General features: G+C 41.1%; 1 protein-coding gene across 1 annotated transcript in view; it reads left to right on the top strand.

Moving 5' to 3' along the window:
- Window positions 1-239: 239 nt before the first annotated feature.
- The window catches only part of LOC138033541 (uncharacterized), a 14045-nt gene continuing 2116 nt past the window's right edge, over window positions 240-12168 (top strand). The window contains exons 1-6 of the mRNA XM_068881310.1: window positions 240-697; window positions 4497-5098; window positions 5304-5408; window positions 5640-5765; window positions 7719-8078; window positions 8443-12168. The exon at window positions 8443-12168 is cut by the window's right edge and continues 2116 nt beyond it. Of these exons, the coding sequence (XP_068737411.1) occupies window positions 4528-5098; window positions 5304-5408; window positions 5640-5765; window positions 7719-8078; window positions 8443-10184 (2904 nt within the window). The 5' untranslated portion in view covers window positions 240-697; window positions 4497-4527 and the 3' untranslated portion in view covers window positions 10185-12168. The remainder of the gene's footprint in view (window positions 698-4496; window positions 5099-5303; window positions 5409-5639; window positions 5766-7718; window positions 8079-8442) is intronic.

Below are 12168 nucleotides of genomic sequence, written 5' to 3' on the forward strand. Positions count from 1 at the left end.
ATTCCAAAAGTATTTGTACATGCAGTCATGCTTTGCATACAATGTAGCCTGATTTTGAATAATAGTTCCACCATAATAGTATAATTATAAAGCATAATTATTTACTTTATATAATTATTCTATAGTGTAAGTTTATAATTTTTTATTATTTTATTATTATTTTAGCAGTGAACTTGACACAAGCCAAAAAGTACTTCTTCATAAGGACCATGTTTGTTTTCTCTACTGATTACACTGAAGAGACCATTATTTTGTAGCTGATAACAACTCGAGAACAAGAAACATACGAACGTTAAACACGAACGCTGAACACAACAACTGAAGCAATTTAATATGTGAACACAGAAAACTTTACGCGAGGCTCTCCATATATGGGCATACCCAAATATGACAATGAACAGAAAGGCCCAAAATGCAACAGAGACCATGCCCAAATATGGCAATGAACAGAAAGGCCCAAAATGCAACAGAGACCATGCCCAAATATGGCAATGAACAGAAAGGGCCAAAATGCAACAGAGACCATTCAATACTTCTGTGAATTGCTGGAATTTATCTGATGTTTGACGTGGTTTTGTCATTTATTTCAGGAAGACTTTGCTTCTGGTTCTCATTGGAGGGTTCTTTTTGATTTTGAAGTGATTTTCAACTACTGAAATAGACAATAATTTTTCTTCAGCAGTACAGTCAATAAGGGGTAAGTGACTTGCTACTTGTAACCTTACTTGTAGGGACAAACAGCGTTTACTGTGAAGTGCAGCCAAACTATGCAATTCCGGAATTACTTTTATAAAGAGTAAATCTCATTCAGTTTTGTTTCTTCAGTCTTGTGTAGCATATATTAGTCAATGCAGTGTGATGTTTTCATAGCTTGCAGAGTGTGTATAGGCTGAAGCAGCTATTGTGGTCTGCCTGCTCGCCTTCTGAAATAAGCTACTCAGGAAATAATGACCCAAGGGTATTCTTCTGCTCAAATTGTGCAGAGCAGCGCAAACGAGACATGAATGGACTCCTACTGTATATTCTAACAATTCGAACTGAGTTTCTTTATCCTTGTCTTAATACTGTCTGCTTACAGTTATATCCTTCATCTGGATTGGCTTGAGCTATTTCTACAGCCTACACTCTTTCCATCATAGCACGATGCTGGCTGGAGGTTTAGCTCATAGTGCTGTGGAGAGTTTGGCTTGTATATCATTATTTGGCTTTTACCGGCCTACAACTTGTCTGATATGGCGCAGTTCACCTCGTGCGTTGTCTGTCACACCAATCGTGGAGCAGTGTTCTCCCCTTTTTATGCCAACATTATCTCTAGCATTTGTTTATTGTAGTCTGTCTCAAATATAAATACCCGCAGGATCTGTGACATTAACTGCTAATTTTCTCGCGTTCCCTTCAGTAATTTTTTTTTTCAAAAATTTGCTTAGTTCTAACCACGTACAGTTCCTATATCAAATACCCTGTATTTGTTAAAATCTGTCAGAGCTAATCGATAATATTTGGAAAAATGACAAATTACAGAATATTGGCAAAACCATCCGAACGACCTTGACTTTTTACCACTTCAAAAGGTCAGGCAATATCATTTCCATAATGTGGCAAAGAATAAAAAATTTCACCAATGGAAAGTATCATCAGGTCTCATCGCACCAGTAGCAAGGCTGCTGCCTAAGAAAATTTTAAAGGGGCCCTCAGAGCTAAACGCTGAGAACTTAGGAGCCCAAGATATGAAGTGAAAGGTGTTGCTGTGAAAAATTAAGGCACCCAGAGCTATTCTTTGGGAGCCCCAGGCTACCGGGCTCCTGTTAGGCAACAGCCTTGAGTAGGTGCGTAAGGCCTCCACGCTGTCTGACCAATACTCCCTGTCTTGTGCAACCACTTTGGCTACTTTCCGGCTCTTCCACCCAGCTTTGTTTCGCTGTTTTGCAACTGCCCTCCTCCAAGTAGTTTTTGGTCTTCCTCTCACCCTCCGGCCTTCAGGAGTCCATCCTAAGGCAGTAAAGCAGTCGTTCTCACCCTCTCTCCTTAGTATGTGACCTAACCAGTTCCACCTTCTTTGCCACACCTCACAACTTATGTCATTGATCTCAGCCAACTGAACCACCCGCTCGTTTTTTTTTTTGTCATTTTCTGCTGCCATTTAACCTGTGTTATATGTCTCAGGGACTGGCACTGGAAGCTATTTAGTTTCCATTCATTGTTCTTGGAGATTTTCCAAGTTTCACAGCCATATAGTCGTACAGGTTGAACTAAAGTCTTGAATAGGCGTATCTTGGTTCTCCTTCCTATTCCTCTAGCTGCCCAGACCCTCCCTAGTCTCTGGAATATGCCACCTGCCTTCTGTAGACGGTGCAAAATGTCTTTGCTACCACCACCCACCTTGTCTACATGTAGCTCCCAGGTATGTAAACTCCTCAACGTCATCCACTTCTTTGCCATCCACCATGATCTTCAGCTCTCAAGAATTCTATACACACCTCATCTACTCCAGCCGCTTTCCCCGGCTTTGTCCCCTTCTATGCAGCCTTAACCTCTTGTAATCGCCATCTTCCTAGATCTATTTCTCCAATCTCCTCTGATTCTACTATCTCATCCATCTCCAAAGGACTCGTTGGGTCATCTCTGTTTAATACTTCACTCAAGTGCTCCACCCATCTCTGCAGTTTTTTCTCTTGTTTCAGTCCTAAGCACCCCTTGCTTGTCAAAAGGAAAGTATAAATATTATTAAGGTATGTAGGCAAAAAATAGGAATATAGCTGGCATTCATAAGATGTGATGTTGCCATGGTAACGGTTATAATCCAAAAAGTGACACCCAAAAAATAAGCCTTATTATATCGGTACCCATATTGGTAATTTTCTACAGGAAAAACTATGAGAGAAATTAATTAGGTTTCCTTTTGTAACTCGTGCCCTGTAGTGAGGATATTCGTAAATACTCTAGGGAGCTTTCTTAAGTTGGTTTCATATACCTGTAGTTTCCTGATCGTGCGCAAACTGGTTACTAGAAAGTGGCTGATGGTGCGAGCTTTAAAGTTCGCGCTACCGACGAGCGTCTCTCCCACGAGGAAAGTAAACAAACATGGCTTCCCAACTTTGCAAACTCGTTTTTCGTCAAAATTATGTGGACGTATCATCTTTTCGAAATGTTTACCTATCCGTAAGAAGGCTGCAAATTCTTTGGAGTCCAGCAGAAGGTTTAAAAAAAATCATTTCCCACTGTTCTGAATGACTTATCTGATTCTAACAACCCATCTTTCGAGGGACACAGCCGTCCTTGGAGTCTTGATTGCTACGGAAAACAAGCAAAAATCGCCGAAGGGGGATTCCCATATTTGTAGACCAAGCGAAGAAGATACTCACTTTGTCCCTTTTTGCGAAAAGCTCGAGGTTGAGCACTTGTTCCAAATTCATTCGATTTCTTCGCTCATGTAAACATTAGATCTCAAGCAGAGGTACGCGCGCGCATGCATGTGGTTCGGAATTTCACGTATGCTCAAATGGCGATCTTGGCGAATTGCTATTCAGTGACGTATGTTGTGCGATCGAAAAATGCGAAACTTTCGCGTGAAATATCTCCAGTTTTGTTCGGTGAAATTTCTTTAAATTTTTGCACAGCCGTAATTACTGTTTACACCTTCTGTCTGCAAATTCATCAAGAAATTTTGTAAGACAATCTTTTAAGTGGAGCTAAAAAACACAAAGTCGCTAAAACCGATGAAACTACCTTTATAACCCCTACTTTTTTGGCCTTCAGAAGATTCTTCTTGACAAATGTCATGTAATGTCAAAGTTTAGAACATTTTCACCGAAGGAAATGGAAGAAAATCAAAGGAAAAGCAAAATAAACACTGTAAACAACTTATCTTTAGAGAGTTCTAATGCTAGGCAAAACCCCGTTAATTTAACAGTGATGGTTGAAAAGAGTAGTTCCGTCTTTTACAAGTTTATTTCGGCCGTAGACTTGAGAGAGCAATGCTAAAAGTCCTTTGGATAGTGGAAACTAGCGCGCGCCGAATGAACAGTGAATAACCAAATGGAGCCACCTTAACACAGATGCTTTGCTTTCACGTAAACGTTTAATTAAAACTCACTTCACTTCTTGGGGTTTGGTTAGCTGGTTCATGGTTTCCATTGTCCGTTTTGAAGACTTATTGTTTCAAATTACTAATGGCAGAAGGAAACTACCGGTAGTTGAAACAATTCCAGAGACAGCTCCACATTTAGCACGCACACTTAGTTCCGTTTTTTACACCCGCGTCCCCGCTCTGGTCCCCTTGTGCGCTCTGTCTAACAGTTAAGGAAAAATAATCTCGGCCAGCTGATATTCTGAAATGGTTATGCTATTTTAATTTGTTTTATCTTCATTTAAGTGCATGATTATTCTCGTGGTTTGTCTGACACATGCCTATGCTTCCCCACTTCCTCCTCCTCTTGTGACTGCGCAACTGAATTACACATAAAGCTGTTCTAATTATGACTTTTAATTTCTGACAGAGGTTTAATTGAAGTTTGAGCCTTGCTGGATATGGATGCACCACAGTCATTTGCTGATTTCTACTCCATGATTACCTTTGTCACCAATGATATAATATCTGCAGGTCTTCGAACTATCTTCAAACAGGAATGGGACAACCGTTACAAGGATACTCTCGGGGAATGGAAAGATCAACCCCAGAATGGACAGGACTTCTTAAGGCAGGAGTCCAAGTTGAGGCTCAAGATTTTGCCATGTGTTTCAAGAAATGCTCAGTTTTTAGCTACCGTGATCCATGGAGATAGCAATCAGTGGGATGCACCTACGCTGTTATATAGTATTCTGCACTCTAAATGTATTGGGGACAACCTGAATCCAGAGGTCAAGAAAAGTATAGACAAGTTGAGGAGCATCCGTATAAAAGTTTTATTGGGTCTATCAGCCGTGACAGGTCATAAAATGTCATACTCAGAACTTTATGCTTCCGTTTCTGGCGTCCTTGATGCTTTTACAGCACTTGGCCTGCCCACCCAGCAGATTCAAGAAATCACAAATCAAACTAAATCTCTGATAAGCGAGTTGAAGGAAGGAGATGACCCAAATAAGGAAGACACAAAAAGCGGTTAGTATGTTTTGGTAACAGCTAGCGTAGTACACCAACAAGGTGTAAAGAGAACGTTGCACAACACCTTGTCAGTGATTGTTTACATTGCCACAGTGTGCAAGGTTAAAACACCACCTGTTTTTAATTTTATACTGGATTGTGTAAGCACGTGTCAGCTAATAGCTCCCAAATGTCGTTTCTGACGTACTTGATGCCTTTTCAGCACTTGGCCTCTTCACCCAGGAGATTTCATTAAGCACAGATCTACATGCGTTTGTGATAAACGAGTTGGAGGAAGGACATCACCCACATAATGAAGAAATAAAAAGTTAGTATGTTTTGGTAACTGCTATTCACTTTTTCAACAACACTGACAGATGGAAAAATACAGCCAACACCAACAAGGTGTAAAGAGAACGTCGCACAGCACCTTGCCAGTGTTTGTTTACATTGCCACAGTGTGAGAAGGTCTTTGCAAGGTTAAAATACCACCAGTTTATAATTTTACACTAGATTGTGTAAGCAAGTTTCAGCTAATAGCTCGCAAATGTCGTTTCAGTTGTACTTGATGCCATTACAGCACTTGGCCGCTCCACCCAGCAGATTCAAGACATCACAAGTCAAACTGAGTCTCCGATAAGTGAGTTGAAGGAAGGAGATGACCCAAATAAGGAAGACACAAAAAGTTAGTACGTTTTGGTAACAGCTAGTGCATGTAGTAAAATTTATGCCAGCTGTGGAAACACAGCTGAGGAAACACTCGCCTGCGGCTCGTGTTCCCACAGCATTTTTCGTTCTCCCAAACTTTCACTCGTGTTTCTATAACTCGATAGAAGCACGGTACATGTTTGCTATTTCTTAAATAACAATCGATTCACAAAAAGTGGTTGAAAGTTATAAAATTCAAAACTATTTACAAATAATAATAATGATGATGATGATGATGATGGTGATGATGGTAAATTAATGTTAATTCATAATAATTAACACATAGTACTTATGGAGCGGTTTTCAAATGACTTTTGAAAGTAAGAGATCTTTTTCGCTTGTACATTTGTTTCCCAATACAGATCTTGTGATAATTAATACTCAGGAGGTTTGGTCCTTTGTTTTGTTCATTACAAAGAGTGCATTCAGACATATTCATGATTGCATGCATTTTTTTCGATGAACAAAACAACGGACCAAACCTCTTGAGTATTATCACATGATCTGTATTGGGAAAACAAAATGTACCAGCGAAAAAGGTCTATTGCGTGATTACGATTGCTAGACTTAACGATTGTCGTGCATGCTGCACTAAGATAATCACACAATATTTAACTCGAACAAATGATGCTTTCATGAATCGTTGAAGCGAGATACCATTGAATTTCGAATTGTTGACAATGATGCTCGAAGTAATGTACACGATCGTCTCTCGTTTAAATACTGTCTCACATCTCGATAAATCGATCGTAGCGAACAAGAAGCACAACTGACGAAAACTATACAAAAAAACTATCTATCTTTTTTCGGAAATCTAATAATATCATGACGTCACAAGCTTAATTTTTTGGCACAAAAACTATTTAAAAACTTGATACTAAATTTCACTTAGTCCATTTTCGTGGCAGTGATTGGCTTTAAAATCTTGCAACAGTTTATTAACCAATGAAAGGGGAAAAACAAAACCAGCAAGTTACACGGAATTGCTGCGAATTTTGATTGGTTCATTGCGCTGTTCGCACCTGATGTGATTGGTCGGAGTAATTACTTTGGTATTGGTGTTACAACACTCAATTTCAAACCGTTCTATGTCACAGACACCATACAAATATGTTCATTTGCACATTACAATAATTGATGAAATTAAGTGAATTAATAAATTTAGAGATTAAGAATGTCTAAATGATAACATTGCTGCTAATAATCAGGTCATTTAAAGGCTAATTCAACAAAAAGGTAACTTTTGAGAGCTCTTTTAAAAGATGTCAGGCTGTCAGTGTTTCTGTTCTCTGCGGGAATGTTGTTTCACAGTTTCGGAGCTGTTGATTGAAAGTCACGATCGCCATGAGTTGGCAGGTACCTTGCGCTTGCTGGCACCAACAACGTCGCATTCCCAGATTTAAGATTAGGGAGCTTAAGCAAGGACCACAGCGACAGCAAAGAGAACGTCAAAATATAAATTCACGTTGTTGTAATCACTTCGTGACTATTTCAACCGTTTTAATATGATAAGGGTGTGGCAGTTCCTCAAAAGTGACACTGGTCGGAACGGCGCTTAATTGAGGGGAAAAAATGAAAATTTATCCATCCTCAAGTGCTGATGTTCGTCATAAAACTTCAAATTTCACGTTGTTGTTTGGCAGACGACGGCAAAGAAATGGACAAAAGTGAAAAATGCACGTGCTATTGTTTTTGCCCACTAAATATGCAAATTTGTGACGTTCTCGTGGTCGTTCCTTAGAATCTCTGTACGGTGGCCAATTTACATTATCAACTCCGTTGATAAACCAAATTTTTGTATACTACTTCCCCACCGACGCAGCACCACAGTTTCTTTAGAAATTACCCCTTCGTTCCTTAAGCTCCCTATTGTATCTAGGCCGCACTGCATCAGTAACAAGATTAACCAGATATTGCCTTTGTGATTTAGTTCAAGGACGCGTGGCTGTGGAGAATGAGTACGCACTTGGCATCGTGGCCCATGAACATCGAGCTGATACAGACTTCCTACAGACAGCTATGGAGAATACTGAAGATAATGAGCATAAGGAGTGCGCAAAGCCTGTCTTCGGGCTTGCCAAAGGATCATTTGCTATTGATTCAATGTTCAGTTTCCACTGGAAACAGATCCAAGACACACTGGGGCAATTACAACGGGCTAGGTATGAAGATGACATTGATAAAATGAAACCTCTCATGGAGCTTCTGAAGCACTGGAAAGATGCTGGAGACCGCATCATGGCCAAACGGAATGAGTTGGATAGTATGGTGAAGAGTTGTGCAGAGGAAGGTGAGTTCTTAGGGGTGGAAACAGGCAGGAAAAAGATAAAGGAACAGTTTCTCTGAGATCTGAAATGGACAATTAGCAAATACCGCTAAAAGAGGTTTAATTATGAATGATATATTTAAGGTTAAGGAGACCCTGATTTTTTTTATTTCCAGGGAAATTGCTGAAGTGATCCTTACTCAAAACAGATTTGATCAGAGGCAGAACAAAAAATATATATTTAGGATCATTAGCCCGAGCATTTAAAATTACCAGTCTAGTGTTTGCCCAAATTCTTCCACGATTATTCCACTTTGCTCAACTTGCACAAAGTAACCAAATTTTTAGGACAATTCTCTTTGTTTCTTTGTTATCTTCTTGCATCAAGGAAGCGATGGTGTTACCCATGGATATCGACCTGATACCGACTCCCCACCGAAAGGTGAAGAAGTAGAGATTGTTGAAGCAAGCATGAAATTTGAAGCTGAGCACGAGGAATGCGTGCGTGTGTTGCCCTACAAAGAAAACGATCAGGTGGTGATTCGTTTCTACGTTTTCAGTGGCGAGTCTGGTGCACTCGAGAGCTTAAAAGTAGCCGCCCAAGAATTCTTTGCAAAGATGAAGGTGGAACTAAGGTGGTTAGATCTATATAACAACGCAGTCAATGTACTGAATGTTAGACCTCTTGGGTACGTTTGTGGTGAATCCCACGAACTTGCACTGGAGGCGTATCAAGTCGATGCAATCAACGAGGTAATAAACGAAAATCTAAGTAAGTTTGACAAACATCGAAACGTCACATCTGTGCAGGCCTCTTTTAAAGTGACAAACTCACAGCAGACACGTGAACCGTGTATAAGAATTTATGTTCTAGGAAAAGGTTTCATTCCTATTGGCGAATCCAAGTTCGAACCTTTTCTTGGACCTTACCCGGTGGACGTGGTAGACGGGTTTTGGTATAGAACTCGAGACATCTGGACTCCGAATCAGGCACAAAAACAGAACGACGTGGTTTGTTTGGGAGCAAGCATTGGCGTGAAGGGTGAGAGAGGTTGTGGGACCTTAGGTGCTATTGTGGGGGATGGAGTTGGTGGCTTATATGCACTGTCGTGTGATCACGTGATGAAACATGGGCCCGTTGTTCAAAATGAGATTGTTCACCCTGGATTGGATGACCATTTAAACTATCTAAGGTACCAAATACGTGAATACGCCCATTGGATAGACGAAATTACTGGACCCGGCAATCAGGAGACTGAGATTTCTGGGGCTGAAAATCTCCAAAAACCTGAAATACGGGAGCAGTTCAACAGGCTGAGGGAACTAAAGGAAGCGAATCTAAATTCCGAAAGATGTTTACAGTGGATACTGAAGAAAGCGGAGGAACATGAAGAGGCCTTCAAGGCGGGTTTGGAAGAACCAAGGGTTGTGGGTAGTTACACTAAAGGGTTGAGGCGTAATTTCAAATGGACGAATGACAAAGAGTATTTCGTTGATGCTGCCATTGCCAAGTTGACTGACGACGAAGTGGAACGTTTAAAAGAATCCAAAATCGTTCAAGTTATTGGAAGAGGAGTTCGTCCCAATGGTGAATGTTGCCCAGTAAAAGATATCATGAATGCTGAACTCCTGTGCAAGAGTGGCAGAACAACAGGGTACACCGAAAACGGCCATGTTGTTGATGCCTCCGTAGATGCGCCAGGGTTTTTGGCGCCTCCTATGTTCGAGGCACAATCAGATGCAACATTTAATATCAGACTACCTCACACCGCTTGTCCAGAAAGTGACACACGGCAAACAAGTCAATCACAAATGGAACCAATTCACGGGATGACCTGCAAGAAAATGTTTAGTAATGTCGTTTGCGAGCGCGTATGGCGCAAGAGCTGCTTGTTCATTGACGCAAAAAAACACTTCGTTGATGAAGGGGATTCGGGAGCGGTGATCTTCGATAAACGCCGTGAGAGTCGTGGCCTTCGTGGCTTTGGCATACTTTTTGCTATGCATGAAAATTCTTATAAAATATATGCCATAGCATCACCCTTAGAAGTCGTTCTTGATGCCCTTTCATCAGAAATCTCAGAAGGTAACCTTCATACCTTGCGATTGGTATCAGAATTGAACAGTTGAGTGACCTGAAAAAAACAATTGCAAGGAAGAAAATGTTTTGTCCCTGAAACTAGATCATAACTCCTTGTAATTTTCAGTTGGAACTGTTAATGTAGGTGTGTTTAAGTTAGATTGATTCTTAGAGGTTTCACTCCTTGTAGTCAGGCTACCAGTCCCTCTCTGGATGGTTAGGACGGGAGCCATAGCAACGAGGATGGCAACGGGAACGGGGACGGCACAACACCAACCGCTTTAATGAGAAAAAATCAACCGTTCCGCACTGACTCGCGGTTTACATTTTAATTGGTACATTTCTTTGCCGTCCTCTGCGAAACATCGACGACTTCAAAGAACGAGAACGTTACAAAACAATAGTATTTATGAGGGAAAACAATTACTCCGCACGTTCTGCACTTGCGTTATATATTTTGGAACATCTCTTTGCCTTTCTCGGCTAAACAACTATGTGATATTGCTAAATGTGTGGTTATGTGGTGGACGTGAGCACCCGACGATAAATTTTCAGTTTTCTCTCGAAACTTCCACGCCGTTCATACCAGTTTAATTTCTGGATGGTTGATATATATTGTTATACCGAATGACTTGGAATAATCGCGAAGTGATTAGAGTAACGCCAAGGTACAATTTCAGATGAGAATATAACATTTTCGTAGCCGTCGTCGTCTTCCATGCTTAAGCTCCCTAATAACGTCAAGTGACCAAAATCAGCGTCTTGCGAAGAACAAGCTAATTTTTTTTTTGTCTGCAAACTTGAATGCCGTTCATGCCAGAGTCAATCTTGGATAACAGACACAGTTTACACATTGTAAGAGTTGAAGTAATCGTGTTGTGATCACAATAATGCGAATTTCTATTCTGAACCGGCCTCGTTGTTAAAGCTCTCCATAAAATGAGGCACAGGAAAGCGGCCCGAAGTCTGATTCTAAGGGGCAGATGAGCTTGAAGACTCTCTTCTCAAACTCATTAAAGGCCGAGACACACTAGGCGACAAGTCGCTGCGACACGACGCCTGTTCGGTTCACGCGCAGTGATCTCGTATGAGGGGGAATGTGAACAAGTTTTCTGATTCAATATGGGGGACCATATGACGCTCTCTCATTGCTTCATTTATATTTGGTCGCAGCGACTTGTTGCCGGAAGTGTGCGGACGGTACGACAACGCTGCTTTCGCTAATTTTGTCGCTGCGATCAGTCGCACAAATTCAAACTGGTTTGAATTCGTGCAACTGATCGCAGCGACAATGATTTTCACAAAATTAACCGTGTCACATGAGGCGAATTGTTGCGGCGACTTGTCCCCGCGACCTGTCACAGCGACCTATCGTCTAGTGTGTCCCGGCCTTAATAGTTCAAAAGCCCAGAAGAAAAGGAATCACTACCGTGAAGGAAGTCTGAATATGTGATCATATGAGAACAAAATGTCGGCAAGAGTGTTTCATCCTCTATCCCAGCGTCTCGAATTCGGTTCTGAAAAAGTCGGCCTTCGTCCTCGTCTTTTAACTCGGTTCTGGGTGTTTGGATATCTGATAAAACTCTCTTTTTCGGATGGATATATCACCCTTGAATTTAGTGCTGTTCTTGTGTTGTGGTTTGGTCTTTCTGTTCGTGGCTCACCTTTTCGGCAAACTTGGAAGAGACGGCCATGTGAACCAAAATTGCAGTTATAAAGGCGGAAATTCCACCTTGACCATTCAGACTGGAGAGCATTCCTTTGAGACGCCTTCGTTCAAAGGTCTTCGAAGAGGTAGAATGTAACACCCTCAGCACCCCTCCCCATAGACCTGGGGTCCGTTTCTCGAAAGTCCCGAAAAGTTTACTGGCCCGAAAAGCAATCTCTAAGACTGCAATCTCCTTATTCTTAATATCTGATCTTTGACAAGCTTTCAAGATGAAAAAATTGCACACTAATTGCCAAGTTTCATGGCTTAAATTGTCTTCCGTCTCAAGATACGAAGGGAAATACGCCCGAAAAGTTTCGGGGGTT

This window comes from Montipora capricornis, chromosome 14 (genome assembly GCF_036669925.1).
Source record: "Montipora capricornis isolate CH-2021 chromosome 14, ASM3666992v2, whole genome shotgun sequence".
Lineage (NCBI taxonomy): Eukaryota > Metazoa > Cnidaria > Anthozoa > Scleractinia > Acroporidae > Montipora > Montipora capricornis.